This window comes from Chrysemys picta, chromosome 19 (assembly GCF_011386835.1).
Source record: "Chrysemys picta bellii isolate R12L10 chromosome 19, ASM1138683v2, whole genome shotgun sequence".
Lineage (NCBI taxonomy): Eukaryota > Metazoa > Chordata > Testudines > Emydidae > Chrysemys > Chrysemys picta.
Window position 1 is genome coordinate 25,547,537 of NC_088809.1, and position 14,158 is coordinate 25,561,694.

At 47.8% G+C, this 14,158-nt stretch overlaps 1 protein-coding gene across 5 annotated transcripts in view; it reads right to left on the reverse strand.

Annotated features, from left to right (window-relative positions):
- STX1A (syntaxin 1A) overlaps positions 1-14,158 on the reverse strand; it is a 286,732-nt gene that overhangs the window by 79,212 nt on the left and 193,362 nt on the right. For 4 of the 5 annotated variants that reach the window (XR_010593798.1, XR_010593799.1, XM_065573026.1 and 1 more), the window contains exon 4: positions 6,809-6,883. The exons of the other annotated variant lie outside the window; for it this stretch is intronic. Coding sequence is in view for 2 of the 4 variants with exons in the window: in XM_065573026.1 (XP_065429098.1) it covers positions 6,809-6,883 (75 nt within the window). In the remaining 2 variants the exon portion in view is untranslated. The remainder of the gene's footprint in view (positions 1-6,808; positions 6,884-14,158) is intronic. 5 annotated transcript variants of the gene reach the window in all.

Here is a 14,158-nt window from a genome sequence, read left to right on the forward strand (position 1 = left end):
GTTGACATCACCCGAGTAGAGTGAGTTCTAACACTCTCTGGTGGTTGAACATTCTGGGTCTGATAGCAGGATCTGATGCAGTCCGAGATCCACTTAGAGAGTTTTTGCTTAGAGATAGCATCACCCTTTGATCTCTTGGTAGTAGAAACAAATAGCCTAGGGGATTTACGAAATGATTTAGTTCCGTCAAGATAAAATGCAACGGCCCGTCGGACACCAAGAGTATGTAATGCCGCTTCTTGTGGAGTCATGTGAGGCTTGGGATGGAATACAGGTAAGTGTATTGGCTGGTTAAGGTGGAAGGGAGACACCACCTTGGGGAGGAATTTGGGGTGGGGTCGCATTGTAACCTTACCTTTAGAGAAAATGGTGTAGGGAGGGTAGGCCATCTGGGCGCTTATTTCACCAACCCTTCTTGTTGACGTTATGGCAACCAAGAAGGCCACTTTCATGAACATGCGGCGCAGGGATGAGGTAGCCAGGGCTCGAAAGGAGGTTTCGCAGAGAACTAGGTTAAGATTTCAGGAGGCTACTGGTGAATGAATCTCAGGGTAGAGATTTTGCAGGCCCATGAGGAAGCGTTTCATGGTAGGGTGGGCAAAAAGTGAATAGCCATCCAGAGTGTCATGGAAGGTGGTAAGGGCTGCGAGGTGTACTCTAATAGAACTGAGTGAAAGCCCATTCTGTTTTAGTTCGTAAAGATGGTCTAAGATGTGAGGGAGGGTTGCAGTCTGGGGTGTCAGGCGTCTGTCGAAGCACCGAGGGAGAAGCGTTTCCACTTTTGCAGGTAAGTCTTACGAGTGGAGTCCCTTCTACTGTGCAGGAGGACGTATTGGACCTGTTCCGAGCAGACTAATTCGTGGGATTGAAACCATGAATGAACCACGCCGTCAGATGGAGTTTCCGGAGCTGCAGATGAAGAAGCCCACTGCAGTTCTGGGACAGGAGATCTGGTCTGTCAGGGAGAGTCCTTGGAGGACGGATGGACATGCGTAGCAGGTAAGGATACCATGTCTGTCTGGGCCAAGCTGGGGCAATAGGTATGACCGGGCCTTGTCCTCCATGATCTTGCGTAGAACCCTGTGTATCAGTGGAATCGGTGGAAAAGCATACATGAGGGAGCTGTTCTAAGAAATGAGGAACACATCCCCTAGAGATGCGTTCCTGTGTCCCACTTTGGAGCAAAATAGATGGCATTTGCAGTTCTGAGGAGTAGCAAACAGGTCTATCGATGGAGAACCCCAGTGGGAGAAAAGCTGTCGGAGTATCGTGGGATGTAATTCCCATTCGTGTTCCTCGGAGAAGTGTCTGCCGAGTGTGTCAGCGATAGTCTTGTGACACCCAGGCAGGTAGAAAGCGGTGATTTCTATGAGATATTGTATGCACCAATTCCATAGTCAGGTGACTTCTGTGCATAGGGAGTGAGATTGTGCTCCTCCCTACCTGTTGATGTAAAACATACATGCTATATTGTCTGTCAGAACTCGGATGGACTTGTTCTTTATGGTGGGAAGCTAGTGAAGGCAAGCGTACCTGACGGCTCTGAGCTCTAGAAGATTGATGTGCAGATAGGGATCAGCAGCCCTGTACCTTGTGGTCGCCTAGGTGCGCTCCCCAACCTATCCAGGAAGTGTCCGTGGTGAACATGAGTACTGGGGTGTGGAAGGGAACACCCATGCATAGGTTCTCTGGTTTTGTCCACAAATGTAGGGAAGCCAATACATTTGGTGGTGGAGTCAGTGTTATGCAGAAACTGTGTCTACTGGTTTATAGTTGGAGTTGAGCCAACCTTGAAGGAATCGCATGTGCAGCCCCATGTATTTGACCACGAAGATGTTGGCTGCCATGTGACCAAGAAGCTGTAGGCAGGTCCATGCCTGTATTCTGGGGCGAACAGAGATCGTGTGTATGAGATGAGTAATAGTGAGGAATCTGTTGTGTGGAAGCAAGGCTTTGGTTCAAATTGAGTACAAGTGAGCTCCAATGAACTCTATCTGCTATATAGGTATCAGGCTGGATTTTTGGAAATTTATTTGCAAGCCTAGACTGTGTAAGAGGGAGATGGTAGAGTCTGTCGCTTTTAACGTCTCGTCGTAGGAGCTGGCTTTGATAAGGCAGTCATCTAAGTAGGGGAAAAGTATAATCCTGTGTTTGCGGAGGTGGGCTACAAGTACAGCTAGGGTCTTGGAGAATACCCTCAGTGCTGTGGAGAGACTGAATGGAAGTACTCTGTATTGAAAATGGTCTTGTCCGAGTGTGAATCGCAGGGAGCGTCTGTGTGCTGGATGAATGGATATATGGAAATAGGCGTCTTGTAGGTTGAGGGCTGTGAACCAGTCCCCTTGTTCCAGTGCAGGTATGATCATACCCAGCGGGGAGGAGGGATAGCTCAGTGGTTTGAGCATTGGCCTGCTAAACCCAGGGTTGTGAGTTCAATCCTTGAGGGGAGCATTTAGGGAACTGAGGTAAAAATCTGTCTGATATTCTATGATTCACTGTAATCATCTTGAATTTTTGTACACATACAAACTTGTTCAGTCAGCGTAGGTCTAATATAGGTCTCCATCCCCCACCTTTCTTTTGGGTCAGAAAGTAGTGGGATGTTGCGTCGGTACGTGTTCCACTGTACCTAGGTGGAGAAGATGAGCCACCTCTGCACGGAGGAGACGCTCGTGAGAGGGGTCTCTGAAGAGGAAGGGGAAAGGGTGAGCGGGGAAGATAGGAAAGGGATGGAGTAACCTGACTGAACTATTTCCAGGTCTTAGCAGTCCTGCATGATCTGTTGCCAGACATGGTGGAAAGCCTGGAGGTGGTGGCCAAATGGGCAAATAGGTGGCAGAGTCAAAGGGTGGTCACGCAGACCCCCGACCAGCACCTCAAAATTGTTGTTTGTTTCCTGATGGGTGGGAAGTAGTTGGTTGTGCCTGGTTTTGCCTGCACCTAGGAGGTCTGTTGCGGTTTCTCCCAGTGTCATACGGTCTGGACTGGGGTCGGTGACATTGTTGTGTGCGGGGCCTCTGATAAGGTTGATACCGCTATCTCCGAGGGATGGATGGGTATATCCCCAATGTGTGCAAAGTGACCCTGGATTCTTTCAGAGTGTGAAAGACTTCATCGTTTTTTTTGGAAAAGAGTTTATCTTTGTCAAAGGGGAGAGCCTCCACTTTGGTCTGCAAATTTTTGGGGATACCGGATGCAGACAGCCAGGAAGACCAGCGCATCACCACTGCAGTGGCAGTGGTGCGGGCTGCTGTATCTGCCATGTCCGTGGACACTTGTAGTGCCATCCTAGACACCAACTGACCTTCGACGAGGACTGACTTGAAGTCCTCTCTCCTGTCCTCTGGGATAGGGGAGGCAAAATCAAAGAGCTTGTTGTAGTTGTCATAGTCATAGCTTGCGAGGAGGGTGGAATAATTTGCAATCCTAAATTGTAGAGTGGAAGAGGTATAAACCTTGCGGCCCAGAAGGTCAAGGCGTTTGAGGTCCTTGTCTTGTGGAGTGGGCTGGTAGTGTGGCTGCTTTGTTCTGGGCATCGCTACATCCACCACAAGAGAATTGGGTTGTGGGTGGGAAAATAAGAAATCAACATCCTTCGCAGGCACGTAGTATTTACATTCAGCTTTCTTGCATGTTGGTGGGATGGAGGCAGGGGTCTGCCAGAGAGTATCAGCTGGTTCTAGGAGGGCTTCATTTATGGGTAGTGCAATCTTTGAGGGTGCAGAGGGTTGGAGGATTTTGAGGAGTCTAAGTTGTGTCTCCTGGACTTCTTCCAAAGGGATGTCCTGGCTGAGTGCCACTCTCTTGAAAAGTTCCTGGAATTGCTTAAAGTTGTCCCCGTTTTGTGGAGGTGGAGGCATGAGGGCATCCTCTGTGGCTGATGGTGAGGCAGGAGCCGGAAAATCCGGGAAGGGTTCAGGAGCTCTAGATGTTGATGGAACTGGGGATATAGGCGTAGGACAAGCTTGCGGTCTGGTACAAGGGGCGCAAAGAGGAGCGGTGGCAGGAGCCGACCACGGGTACCACTGAGGCCAGGGCACTGGATAGGAAAAGTTGGGTCCCAGCCATTGGGGGACAAAGTAGGGAAACTGAGGCTAGTTCCTATGATGCGCCATGTCTTGGGATATGTATGGGGGAGACTCAGGTGGGGAGAACTCTGCCAGCTGCTGTATGTTGTTCTCGCTGTCAGTGAAAGTAGCCAGGTCAGGTGGCGAGAGCTGCTGTTCAAACAGTGAGTGCTCCGTGTCTAGGAGCGGAGAGTCAGGCTCAGGGGCCACAGAGATATCCTGCTAGTGCAGAAATTGTTGCTGCTCCCTAGGCTGGTGCGCTGCGGAGCGTGGAGTGTGAGCGGCAGCCCGGAGTGAATTTTGATTGGCTTTAGTAGGGGCCACGAGACGTTTGTAAGAGCCCCACAGGGGGGTCTGAATCTGCTCCGGCGGGGGTGGCGGGCAGGCTCGATACCGACGTTCTTGTCGGCACCGGAGTGGAACGCGCTGCCGGCACCGGGTCCATCATTGGTGCAGGTGGGACCGGCGCCGAGGAAAGCTTCCCGCTGTGAGAAGTTGGGTCCCCAACTTTTGCGCCCCGCGTGATTTGCCACTGAGGTGTTGGGGCGATCAGAGTTGCCTGCTGTCGGCGCTGTCAGTGCCAAGGGTAAAGACCTTGCAGGAGATCCTTTACCCTTTTGAGTATCTCTGAGAGGAGACATTAGGGCTTCCTGCCTCTTCGCGTGAGAGGGCGAAGCCGCACTCCCGGTCGGTTCTGACTTGGCAGGGGAGCGGGAGGGAAAGGGTTTACTGCTGTTCTCCATAGGCGGCTGCAGAGCTTTCTCCATGAGAAGCATTTTTAGCCACAAGTCTCTGTCATGGCGAGCTCTAGTTTTTAAGTTGGTACAGTGGAGACACTTCGCAGGGACGTGTGTCTCACCGAGGCATTTGACGCAGAGTGAGTGCCCATCAGACTCCTTGCAGGAGCCACATTTCTTAAAGTCTGGAGACCCCACCATAATGAAAGTATGAGCGGCCTCGGAAGTCTCAACGAGAGACTAACTTGAGGGGAAAAAAATGTTATTATTTTTTTTAAAACTAACAAACTATGGTAAAGGAAAGGGAGAACTGGAAAATGGCTAACTAAGTATTTCTATTTTTCTCTACTTATTTCCTACAGTAACCAGGGAAGAGATGAGCACTGCCCCGAGTCCCGTCTTTAGCTGAGGACAGTTGAGAAGGAACTGAGGGGGGTGCGGGACGCGTGTACTCCGGCAGACCCTAATGCAGCCGCGAGACAGCAGCTGAACGCGTGCATCCCGACCAGGCACCGCTACCGAAGATCTCTGATCAACGGTGCCGGGACGCACCGTCACCTGGAGTGGAGAACCCACAGGGACCGCACTCGAAGAAGAACTTCTGTTCAGGAACCTTGCACTCTGCCATTGCACACACAGAGGATGGTGCCTCTTTGCCTCAACACGCCAACTTGTTTCCCCTATTACCTCGGCAGGGATGTGCCAGCTCCACTTGCATATTTCAAAGAGGCCACATGTCATAAAGCAGAGATAATTCCTCTCCACCCTCGGAAAGCTGCATCCAGTGCTGGGGCCCCAGGGAAGGCCCCTCCGGCAGGTATGTCCCCCATGTTCTCTCTCTGTGCTGCGTAGCTCTGACCTCCCTCAGCACTGCAGTCTGAATCATAGTCTTCTCTGGTCTAATAGGAAATATCCCAAGCATGGGTCTCTCTCCCCTCCTGGGGAGAGATGGCACCGCAGTCTGACAGCTTAGTGAGCTATTTAGCTGAGACTTGTATGTGAGTCCTGGTTGTGCCTCATTGAATCACACTGAGCAATTGCTCACTGGTCTTGGTGGTTGCACCTTTCTCAGATTACCTCTGTCAACCATTAGCCATCTTTAGCTTTTAACCTCCCCTGGTAAAATACTCTCTCTAGTCCTCTAACCCGCTTTTGCAGCCTGAGGACAGGGCCGGGGTTAACAAGGGCCCAGGCAGAGGCAGAATGACAACCAGCTGGGCTGGAGAATAGCTCCATTGTACAGACTCAAAAATGGGCAACAAAAATGATTAGGGGGCTGGAGCACATGACTTATGAGGAGAGGCTGAGGGAACTGGGATTGTTTAGTCTGCAGAAGAGAAGAATGAGGGGGGATTTGATAGCTGCTTACCTGAAAAGAGGTTCCAAAGAGAATAGAGCTAGACTATTCTCAGTGGTACCAGATGACTGAACAAGGAGTAATGGTCTCAAGTTGCAGTGGGGGAGGTCCAGGTTGGATATTAGGAAAAACTTTTTCACTAGGAGGGTGGTGAAGCACTGGAATGCGTTACCTAGGGAGGTGGTGGAGTCTCCTTCCTTAGAGGTGTTTAAGGCCCGGCTTGACAAAGCCCTGGCTGGGATGATTTAGTTAAGAATTGGTCCTGCTTTGAGCCGGGGGTTGGACTAGATGACCTCCTGAGTCCCTTCTGATTCTATGATTCAGACTGCAGTGCTGAGAGAGGTCAGAGCTACGCAGCACGGAGAGAGAACATGGAACAAAACTCCGGAGAGTGTAACATACAAGCCTCACACACAGTCACCAGAAGCCCATTTCCCATGTCTCCTGAGTGACCCGAGGGGCAACAGCAGAGCTAACCAAGTCTGCAGGTTCACCCACTCTGTGTGGGGCCTGTGTACAGCTGCAGCAGTGCTGGTGCAGTCCTGGGAACAGGCATTGAGTCCAGCAGGGACCCTTCAGGCAGCTGAGGGACAGACGAGCAGCAGCCAGGGGCTGGTTCCCTTGTGTTGTTGCAGACTGATACTCACTCTTTAACTTGGAGCGCACTTTGTTTGCTGTCTTTTTGATGTCAGACATTAATTCTTCAAGCTCCTCCTTTGTTTCTAGAGGGAGAAAGGAGAGAAGAAAGATGGATGCATGGGAGACACTGAGTGAATCTGCCCCCAGCCTGCTCCACCCTGGTCACTGGACAGGACTCAATCTGCACCTGCCTCCCACTGGGCTTGAGCATCCAGCCCCTGCAGCACTCCTCCCCTCGCCTAGGGAAGGAGATCAGAGGGGTCACACTGCAGAGCAGGCCAGGAGCTCCCTTCTCCGCGGAGCCTCTGCCAGCCTGAGAGCGAGACCCATGGGACCAGAAATGTACCTGGGCTTCCCGCATGCCTGTGCCAAGGCTTCCACCCAGCCACTGAGTGGGCTGAGCCTTGCTGTCAGCTGTGCTAGGGTTAGCCGGGCTGTTCCCAAGTGCCCTGCAGGCACTGCCTGTCTGGTGCTCAGCAATTAGGGTGACCAGATGTCCCGATTTTATAGGGACAGTCCCGATTTTTGGGTCTTTTTCTTATATAGGCTCCTATTACCCCCCACCCCCGTCCCGATTTTTCACACTTGCTGTCTGGTCACCCTATCAGCACTAGACTCTCACAGAACTCAATCACTTGGCTTTTGTCACTTCAGCAGGGGCCCGATCAGCAGGCAGGCGTCTCCCCACCTCCTTCCCAACCAGCAGGGAGAAGGGAAACGAGCAGTCACCTGAGACCCGAACTGCGGCAGGCTAGCAGGGAACACAGCAGGAGAGAGATGCTGTTCAGCGCTCCAGGCCAGGCGTGTGAGAGCAGTGGCACTGCCCCAGGCTTCAGCTACACAAACACGGCCAAGCGCCCACATCTCCATGCCCAGCACACTTGCAGGATCTGGCCTGACTTGGCCAATTCTCCACAGGCCACTATAAAATGGTTCGCCCTTCTCAGTCAAAGCCCTACGGCCTCTCTGCAGCAGCCAGCCTCTTCTCTAGCCCTGAAGCCTGCAGCCTTCAAAGACACTGCTCTGCTAATTACCAGACTGCACACCCACCTGCTCCCCAGAACTCACTGCCTATGGCAGAAATATAGGGACTGAAATGGCACCACATCTCAACGCATTCACAGGCCCACTTCTCATGAATGTTTCTGGCTGGTCTGTCAGCAGAATGACAGCTTAACACAACTCTCCTTTTTCAGCACTGGAAGGAACAAAAGACTTACAGTTGCAAACAAAAATACTAATAGGGGAAGGCAAATCATTTCCCTTCCATCAGCAACCCAGCTTCTCCAAATTACCTCCATGTAACGAGCACATATCACTCAGCGTCCCCTCCAGGAACCAGCAGCGTCAGTTCCAAGGATATGGACAATGCAACTCACCTCAGTCATGCACACTCCACCTAGGAGAGCAAGCTTTGCTGAGCATTAAGGCACCAATAATAATTCTCTGTATTCCTCTAGAGTCTTCCATCCAAGACTCTCACAGTGCTCCATAGACGTGATTAAACCTCAGCACTTCTGTGAGGCCGGGAATATTTGCCTCCTTTTACAAATGAACAAATTGATGCACCGAGCACATCAGTGACTTGCTCAAAGATGAGGGAAGTGAATAGAATTCAGGGCACCCGACTCCTTTATGTTATTACACACAAGACTATCCTTTCTGTCTAACTGGGGAGAACACAGAAACCAGGCTGTGAGGATCACCCCCACTCACTTAATAATAATTATTATATTTTAATAATTAGAATGTCTCTAGGCACAACCACAATTGTTATTACATTACAGGACTCAATTTGGCACTGGCGAGGCTTCAGCTGGAGTACTGTGTGCAGTTCTGGGGCCGAGCAACAAAAATGCTAAGAGGTTTGGAAAACCTGACCTGTAAGGAAAGGTTAAAAAACTGGGCATGTTTATTCCTGAGAAAAGGAGATGGAGGGGGGATCTGACAACAACCTTAAAATATATTAAAGGCTGTTCTAAAGGATGGTGATCAATTGTTCTCCATGTCCACTGAAAGTTGGACAAGAAGTAATGGGCTTAATTGGCAGCAAGGGATATGTAGGTTAGATATTAGGAAAACTTTCTAACTACACGGGTATTTAAATTATGGAATAGGCTTTGAAGGGAGAATGCGGAATCCCCATCATTGGAGGTGGCCAAACACCTGTCAGGGATGGTCTAAGTTTACTGGTCAAAGGAGTTGGGAGGGCGCTAAACTAATAGCAAAATAGCAAAAGGGGAGAGTAAAAAGAGGGACAATATAAGCACCCAGCACAAAATCGAGATGTTGAGAACAAAATTAATCAAGGAACCAAAGGACATGAAGAGAAGGAATTCTTGATTTGCCTACACACCAATGCTAGGAGCCTGGGTAACAAACACGTTTATGAGCGTAAGTTTGTTCTACTTGGTATTACTGAAACCTGATGGGATGATTCACACAACTGGAATGTTAAAATCAATGGCCATAGCCTAGACATGAAGGATCGAGTGGGCAAAAGGGGAGGGCGAGTGGCACTCTCAAAAATGCCATTACCCATTTTTGAGTCACTGATAACTCGGAAGAAAATGATCTGGAATGCTTATGGAGCAATGTCCTAACAGATAAAGCACAATGCAGGGTATTAGGTGGTGTCTGCTACAGACCACCAAATCACACATAGGAACAGAATGACCATCTCCTTACACACCTATGTATAACATGTAGGAAAAATAGCTGCGTGATCAGGCGGGACTTCAATCTGAGTGACACATGCTGGAGGTCTCATGCTGCCAGCCATGGGTAAAAGTAACATTAAGCAGTTACCAGTATGGGGGCCGACTGGGGTGGGGCTTTAGGCGGAAGGGGCGGGGCCGGTAGGAGCAACGGCAGCTAGAGCCCCAGGCCTTTTAAATCATGGCCCTGGGGCAGCTGCTCCTTTTGCCCCCCACCACCTGTCAGTGGCCCGGGGGGGAGGGGCAAAAGGGGCAATGACATTAAAGCACTGCCGGCTTTAAGCAGGGTCCTTTGCCGCAGCAGCACTTTAACGTCAGCTGAGTACGGGCTGGTACCAGAGGTACACTTTTTACCAATACACCATGCCGGCCCATACTGGTTACTTTCACCCCTGCTGCCAGCACTAAAACATCCTTGGAATTTCTAAACATTAGAGATCACAATTTCCAAACTCAAAATGTGTTGCATCCAACACAGGGGAGTTTTGTATTAGACTTTGTCCTTTCGGATAAAGAGGAACTAATCACAGAACTAAAAATTAATGGTAGCTCAGATACAAGTGATTATGACTTGATCCCATTCATAATGTGCAAACAGATTAAAGTCCAGACCAGTAAAAAATATATATATATATACTTGGTTCTTTAATAGCCCCAATTTCACAAAACTGAAAACAATTATGAGCCAAGCCAGCTGGGAGGAAGAATTTAATCAGAAAAATGACTATGGTAACTGGGAATTGTTCAATAACATCTTACTATAAGCCCCCAAACCCACAATCCCACAATAGAGGAAGAAGATTGTGCTGGTTAAAAATCTATGTGGTTTAGAGGGCAGCTATAAACATTTTATACATAAACAAACAAAAGAAAGAAAGGGGAAGTTGATAGTAATGAATATAAATCAGAAGTTAGGAACTGTAGAAAATCGATAAGGGAAGCAAAGAGATACAATGAGAACTCTATGGCTAGCAGAGTTAAGGACATTAAGAAGCAAGTTTTTAAATATATTAGGAAAAAAAGAATTCTGACAATGGTATTGATCCATTAATAGATGGACATCGTAGAATTATCAATAATAATGCAGAAAGACAGAGATGTTAAATAAATACTTATGTTCTGTATTCAGGTGAAAAGTAAAATTATATAATGATGATAACACTCTTTCCATTCCACTAGTATCTCTGGAAGATGTTAAACAGAAGCTACTAAAGTCAGACATTTTTAAATCAGCAGGTCCACATAACTTGGATCCAAGAGTTTTAAAAGAGCTGGCTGAGAAGCTTGGACCATTAACACTGATTTTTAATGAGCCTTGGAGCACTGGGGAAGTTCCAAAAGACTGCAAGAAAGCTAATGTGAAAATTTTAAAAAGGGCACATGGGATGACCTGGGTAATTATAGGCCTGTCAGCCTGACATCAATCCTGGATAAGATAATGGAGTGGCTGATACATGACTCAATTAATAAAGAATTAAAGGAGAGTGATATAATTATTTCAAATCCACATGGGCTCATGAAAATAGATCCTCTCAAACTAACTGGATATCTTTTTTGATGAGATTATAAATTTGGTTAACAAAGGTAACTGTTGATATAATCTACTTTGACTTCTACAAGATGTTTAACTAAGTACTGCACAACATTTTGATTAAAAAGCAAGAATGATATAAAATGACCATGGCACAAACTGAATGGATTAAAACCTGGCTAACTGACCCAAATGTAATTGTAAAGGGGGAATTGTCATCAAGCAGGTCTGTTTCCAGTGGGGGCCTGCAGGAATCAGTTCTTGGCCCTAGGCTATTTAACATTTTTATCAATGAGCTGGAAGAAAACATAAAATCATCACCGATAAAGTTTGCAGATGACACAAAAATTGGAGGAGTGGTAAATGAACAAGAGGACAGGTCACTCATACAGAGCAATCTGGATTGCTTGGTAAACTGGGCACAAGCAAACAATATGTGTTTTAATACAGCTAAATGGAAATGTACACATCTAGGAGCAAAGAATGCAGGCCATACTGACACAATGGGGGACTCTCTCCTGGGAAACAGAGACTCTGAAAAAGACTTGGGGGTTGTGGTAGATAATCAGCTGAACAGGAGCTCCCACTGCAACGCTGTGGGCAAAAGAGCTAATGCGACCCTGGGAGACATGAATAGGGGAATCTCCAATCAGAGTAGAGAGGTGATTTCTCCTTGTATTCCAGTGCTGGTCGCATCAGTGCCAGATATTGTGTCTAGTTCTGGTGCCCACAATTCAAGAAGGATGTTGATAAATTGGGGAGGGTCCAGACAAGACCCATGAGAATGACTGAAGGATTAGAAAACCTGCTTTACAGTGACCAAGTCAAGGAGCTCAAACTACTTAGTTTAGGAAAGAGAAGGTTAAGGGATGACCTGATCACAGTCTATAAGTATTCACATGGGGAACAAATATTTAATAACGGGCTCTTTAATCTAGCAGAAAAAGGTCTAACATGATCCAATGGCTGGAAATTGAAGCTAGACAAATTCACACTGGAAATAAGGCATGTACTGTTAACAGTGAGAGTAATTAACTCTTGGAACAATTTACCAAGTGTCGTGGTGGATTCTCCATCACTGGCAATTTTTAACTCAAGATTGGGTGTTTTTCTAATGCTCTGCTATAGGAATCATGTTGGGGCAGGTGCCATAGAATCACAGAAGATTAGGGTTGGAAGAGACCTCAGGAGGTCATCTAGTCCAACCCCCTTCTCAAAGCAGGACCAACCCCAACTAAATTATCCCAGCCAGGGCTTTATCAAACAGGGCCTTAAAAATCTCTAAGGAAGGAGATTCCACCACCTCCCTAGGTAACCCATTCCAGTGCTTCACCACGCTCCTAGTGAAATAGTGTTTCCTAATATCCAACCTAGACCTCCCCCACTGAAACTTGAGACCATTGTTCCTTGTTCTGTCATCTGCCACCACTGAGAACAGCCGAGCTCCATCCTCTTTGGAACCCCCCTTCAGGTAGTTGAAGGCTGCTATCAAATCCCCCCTCATTCTTCTCTTCTGGAGACTAAACAATCCCAGTTCCCTTAGCCTCTCCTCATAAGTCATGTGCTCCAGACCCCTGATCATTTTTGTTGCCCTCCGCTGGACTCTTTCCAATTTTTTCACATCCTTCTTGTAGTGTGGGGCCCAAACCTGGACACAGTATTCCAGATGAGGCCTCACCAATGTCGAATAAAGGGGAATGATCACGTTCCTCGATCTGCTGGCAATGTCCTTACTTATACAGCCCAAAATGCCGTTAGCCTTCTTGGCAACAAGAGCACACTGTTGACTCATATCCAGCTTCTCGTCCACTGTGACCCCTAGGTCCTTTTCTGCAGAACTGCTACCTAGCCATTCGGTCCCTAGTCTGTAGCAGTGCATGGGATTTTTCCGTCCTAAGTGCAGGACTCTGCACTTGTCCTTGTTGAACCTCATCAGGGTTTTTTTGGCCCAATCCTCTAATTTGTCTAGGTCCCTCTGTATCTGATCCCTACCCTCTAGTGTATCTACCACGCCTCCTAGTTTAGTGTCATCTGCAAACTTGCTGAGAGTGCAGTCCACACCATCCTCCAGATCATTAATAAAGATATTAAACAAAACTGGCCCCAGGACCGACCCTTGGGGCACTCCGCTTGAAACCGGCTGCCAACTAGACATGGAGCCATTGATCACTACCCGTTGAGCCCGACGATCTAGCCAGCTTTCTATCCACCTTACAGTCCATTCATCTAGCCCATACTTCTTTAACTTGGCGGCAAGAATACTGTGGGAGACCGTATCAAAAGATTTGCTAAAGTCAAGGAATAACACATCCACTGCTTTCCCCTCATCCACAGAGCCAGTTATCTCATCATAGAAGGCAATTAGGTTAGTCAGGCACGACTTCCCCTTGGTGAATCCATGCTGACTGTTCCTGACCAGGTTTCAGAGTAGCAGCCGTGTTAGTCTGTATCCGCAAAAAGAACAGGAGTACTTGTGGCACCTTAGAGACTAACAAATTTATTAGAGCATAAGCTTTCGTGGACTACAGCCCACTTCTTCGGATGCATATAGAGTGGAATAAATATTGAGGAGATATATATACACACATACAGAGAGCATAAACAGGTGGGAGTTGTCTTTCCAACTCTGAGAGGCCAATTAATTAAGAGAAAAAAAACTTTTGAAGTGATAATCAAGATAGCCCAGTACAGACAGTTTGATAAGAAGTGTGAGAATACTTACAAGGGGAGATAGATTCAATGTTTGTAATGGCTCAGCCATTCCCAGTCCTTATTCAATCCTAAGTTGATTGTGTCTAGTTTGCATATCAATTCCAGCTCAGCAGTCTCTCGTTGGAGTCTGTTTTTGAAGTTTTTCTGTTGTAATGTAGCCACCCGCAGGTCTGTCACTGAATGACCAGACAGGTTAAAGTGTTCTCCCACTCGTTTTTGAGTATTATGATTCCTGATGTCAGATTTGTGTCCATTAATTCTTTTGCGTAGAGACTGTCCGGTTTGGCCAATGTACATGGCAGAGGGGCATTGCTGGCACATGATGGCATATATCACATTGGTAGATGTGCAGGTGAACGAGACCCTGATGGTATGGCTGATGTGATTAGGTCTTATGA